The 4,088-nt window shown below is 49.1% G+C and overlaps 1 protein-coding gene across 1 annotated transcript in view; it reads left to right on the top strand.

The window, feature by feature from the left end:
* Positions 1 to 4,088, top strand: part of SREBF2 (sterol regulatory element binding transcription factor 2) — a 12,600-nt gene that overhangs the window by 5,000 nt on the left and 3,512 nt on the right. Inside the window, exons 7-10 of the mRNA XM_010132256.1 lie at positions 46 to 214; positions 741 to 861; positions 1,576 to 1,685; positions 3,416 to 3,549. Coding sequence (XP_010130558.1) covers positions 46 to 214; positions 741 to 861; positions 1,576 to 1,685; positions 3,416 to 3,549 — 534 coding nt within the window. The remainder of the gene's footprint in view (positions 1 to 45; positions 215 to 740; positions 862 to 1,575; positions 1,686 to 3,415; positions 3,550 to 4,088) is intronic.

Here is a 4,088-nt window from a genome sequence, read left to right as displayed (position 1 = left end):
CTTTCCCTGCATGCTGTTCTTAATCTTAGCCTCTCCTTTCCCCAGAGCTACTTTCTAAGCCAGGCTCAAAGCCTGTGCAGCTCAGAACGGAGTGCCATTCCTGACTCATTGCGTTGGCTGTGCCACCCCCTGGGACAGAAGTTTTTTGTGGAGCGAAGCTGGACAGTGAAGTCTGCTGCAAAGGAGAGCCTGTACTGCACCCAGAGGAACCCCGGTGAGAGCCGCTTGTGTCCCGAGTGTGTGGCCTCCCAGCACTTTGAGCCTGGCAGTCTCTCCACCTCTGGGACAAAAGCGGGTGTCTTATTTGAGAGCGCCCTGGTTGTGGTCTTAGTGAGTGAGAGGGGCTGTGGAGCTGGCTCTCTTCCCTTTGTACACTCTGCTGTGACATCCTGCTTTTGTCTTTATGTGCTGGAACACAACCCGAATGCAGCCCTGAATGTCTGGGAGGTGACTGGGGGGTGACCAAGGTTTATCCTCCACAGAAGCAGTGTCATTACTGTTTTGTTGAGTGGCTGAAGTGCCAGAGGGATGTTTAACCAAAGGCTGCAGCTTTATAAATGGATTAAAGGGTTAAAAAGGCCCTGAAAATTTCGTCTTTGGAAATCTTTGCAATAATTCCTCCAGTATTTCTCTCTGCTCCTATTTCTCCTGCTTCTTCATTTTGATTCTTGTTTTTGGTTGTGTCAGGAGGTGGCTGTCACCATATGTAAGTGAAATGGTTTGGTTTTCTTCCTCTCTAGCGGATCCTATTGCACAGGTTCATCAGGCGTTTTGTGAGAACCTGCTAGAGCGAGCGGTGGATTCACTCGTGAAGCCTCAGGCTAGGAAAGAGGTAGCGGGACAAGAGGAGGAGGAGCCGTGGTAAGTTTGTGTGCTGTGCTGGGGACCGCTGGCCGCATTGACCGAGTGCCCTGGGGCAAACTGAGTGGTTAGTCCTTGTTAAAGACTTGAAATGGCAACGTGTTTGGCCACCACAGCGTACTAGAAGAGCTGGCTCTCCCTCTTCATATTGAAACCTCTGAAGTCAGAGGTGAACCCAGGTGTGGTAGGGTTTTCTGGTGTCTGCTGGCATAGTACTGGTTGATTCCTGAAGTGGATGGATGGCACTTTCTCTGTTGACAAAGTTCAGTGTTGAGGAGCACTAAAACTAGTGTGCATCGACCAGAACATATGTCCAGGGCTCTAAGAGTGTCAAGGTGTGGCATGTTGGAGAGTGACTCCGTCAGTGTTCTCCTATCTGAAGTGCCACATTTGCCACGTTTTTTTTCTCATCACTGGTAAGAACATCTCTGTAGTGGAGGTGCGGCTCCTGGGGCTGACTCCAGTTCTGCACCAGTCTGCTTGTGTGGGAGGGATGTGAGGCTGCTCCTCCCTGAGAATCTGCCTGTGCCCTTCCTCTCTCGGGGCAGTATCTTCAGTCCGGTAGTGTTGTGTTACTTGTAGAGCTTCAACTTTCTGCTGGCTTGACGATTTTAAACATTGTTTAAAAATGCCTTATGACTGATGAGAAAAAGCTTTCAGGCTTTATCTCCTGTTTGACAGCATAGCCAAGGTCTGCCTTGCTTCTTGTTTCAGCGAGTTCTCCATCGCCATGGAATACCTGAAATTGCTCAACTCTTTCTTGGACTCGATGGGAAGTGGAGCCCCACCCTTTGCCAGCAATTCTGTACTCAAGTCTGCCCTGGGTAAGTCCAGCAGAACCACAGCTCTCCCAACTGCAGGGACTACTGCTGATACGTGTGCCCTCTCTTCCCACCACCTCTCAGTTTCTCCAGGCAAGGAGAAATGCAGCCCTTGGACTGAGACTTGATTGCTGTACAGCAGCACACCACAATGTGGTATGGCAGCTCAGACTGGAAGTGGGTGGTGGGGAAGGCTTGGAAATTCGGCCACGTGTCGTAATGCCCAGGTGGGACTGCTGCTGTTTGTATTGCTGGGCATGTTCCAAGCTGAACCCTGTGCCCTTACCTGAGAACTTGCTCCTGGCAATGCAAAGCGAGAGGAAGGGTGTGGCCTGTAAACAAGCACAGCAGTGTTGGAGCTGAGGTATAGGAAGGGTTTTTTCCACTTAATTACCTATTGCAGGTTCACTTCACTTTCACATGCATATTCCTCAACCTCCAAAGACCTGCAGCCGCTGTTGTAGGCAATCTCTGGGCATATATTGCTTTGGTCCCTTGGGGTATAGTTAGTGGCACAAGGAGAGCTGTAGACTCCCTCTGAGCCATGTGCCCATCTGGGCTTGGTTGGTAGCAGGCTGCTGGAGTATTTGTCTTACTTAGCGTTGGTACAGATGGCACCTGGCAGCTCACTGGGATGCTGCTGGAGCTTTAGACACAGACTAACCGTGCTGTACTTGGAATGCACTACAAACATAGAAGGAAAGCTAGATATTTCTTTTTGTAGGGATTATTTTTTGGTGTAATGGAAAGTCTGTATTTGGGTCAATATTGTAATGAAATTTAAAAGCAGATCAGAATAGCAGAGCATATGTCCTTTGGCCCTAGGTAGACTTTGGGGAGTTTTTGAGAGAATGTTAAATAATGGAGGAAATTATAGAGGGAACCTGATCTACTGACTTGATGGTGATTAGTGCCAAGACATGGTATATATGAGTGGAGTTGTTATTTTGGAGTGGTGAGTGGAGGCCCTTGTTGGGAAGGGAGTCAGCAGGTTTCTAGACCAGTAGACAGGGTAACTTCTTGTTGACAAGGTAACAAAATCAGCATCCAAAACTCTGCTTGCAGTCAGATGTAGGGTGTTGACCTGCTGCCAAGTTCCTCTGTGTTCCTACAGCACACTTCAGCATTTACCTGGATGGCTGCTTTCCCATGGAGTCAGTTTGGGCTTGTTAGCATCAGTTTTGGCAGAAGGCACTCGCCAAGGACATGTGATACCCCCTTGCTTTTCCGAGCAGGAAGGAATCATGTGTTCTCTCCTGGCTTTTGATTTACACCTGGAGTTCAGCTCTGGGGCCCTCAGTGTAAGACAGACATGGACTGGCTCAGGCAGATCCAGAGGAGGACCATGAAGATGATCAGAGGTGCTGGAGTACCTCTGCTATGAGGATGGCTGAGAGAGTTGAGGCTGTTTACCTGGAGAAGAGAATGTTCGGGGGCCTACAGGAGAGATGGGGAAGGGCTCTTTATCAGGGAGTGTAGTGATAGGATACCTGAGAGAGGGTAGATTTAAATTAGGTATTAGGAAGAAATTCTTCACTGTGAGGGTGGTGAGATGCTGGAACAGGGTGCCCAGAGAAGTCGTGGATGCCCTGGAAATGTTCAAGGCCAGGTTGGATGAGGCTTTGAGCAACCTGGTCTCGTGGAAGGTGCCCCTGCTCATGGCAGAAGGGTTAGAACTAGATGATCTTTAAGGTCCCTGCCAACCCAAATGATTCTATGATTCTGCTTTACAGGCCCTGATGTGGTGTGCAGATGGTGGTCAGCAGCGGTGGCTATGGCAATCGGTTGGCTCAGAGGGGATGATGCGGCGGTGAGGTCACATTTTGCAGAAGTGGAGCGTATGCCAAAATCCCTGGAGATGTCAGAGTGCGTAGGCCTTGTACAGCTTTCAAACATCCTGACCTTTCTAAGCTGGGATGTCTCTTCTCCTAATGCTGTCCTGTAGGGCTACCCCTACCTGTGCTCTGGAGTTACTCGGCTCTTGTGCTCTGGGATGCAACAACACAGTATGTGAACATGCTCAGCAGTTCACGTGTAGGTCAAGGCTGGCAGGCTGATATTAGAACAGTGGACTGGAAGTATCAGAATTGCTTCCTCAGGGATGTCTTTCGGCATTGTTCTAATTGCACTCACGCCTTCCACGGTGAAACAACAAAAGTCATGCACTGATGGAAAGGCTGGTGTCACCATCTTGGTTCTTTTGCAGTAAAGAATCTTTGCCAGTTTACTTCCATTAGTCTGTGTAGGTGACAAACAATTTCCATCTTTTTTTTTTTGTCTAAGAAATTATGATACCTCTGCTCTTGAAGATGGGAGAGTGAAAGCTGATGCCGGTTGCTGCTTGAACTCAGCGCCTGAGGCTGCCCTGTGGCACCGTTTGAAAGCAGTGCTCTCTTTCTCTTTCCG

Source organism: Buceros rhinoceros, unplaced genomic scaffold (assembly GCF_000710305.1).
Source record: "Buceros rhinoceros silvestris isolate BGI_N320 unplaced genomic scaffold, ASM71030v1 scaffold42402, whole genome shotgun sequence".
In the NCBI taxonomy this organism is placed as follows: Eukaryota; Metazoa; Chordata; class Aves; order Bucerotiformes; family Bucerotidae; genus Buceros; species Buceros rhinoceros.
Note: the sequence above shows the minus strand (reverse complement) of the source record. Positions and strands in the feature narration are given on the sequence as shown.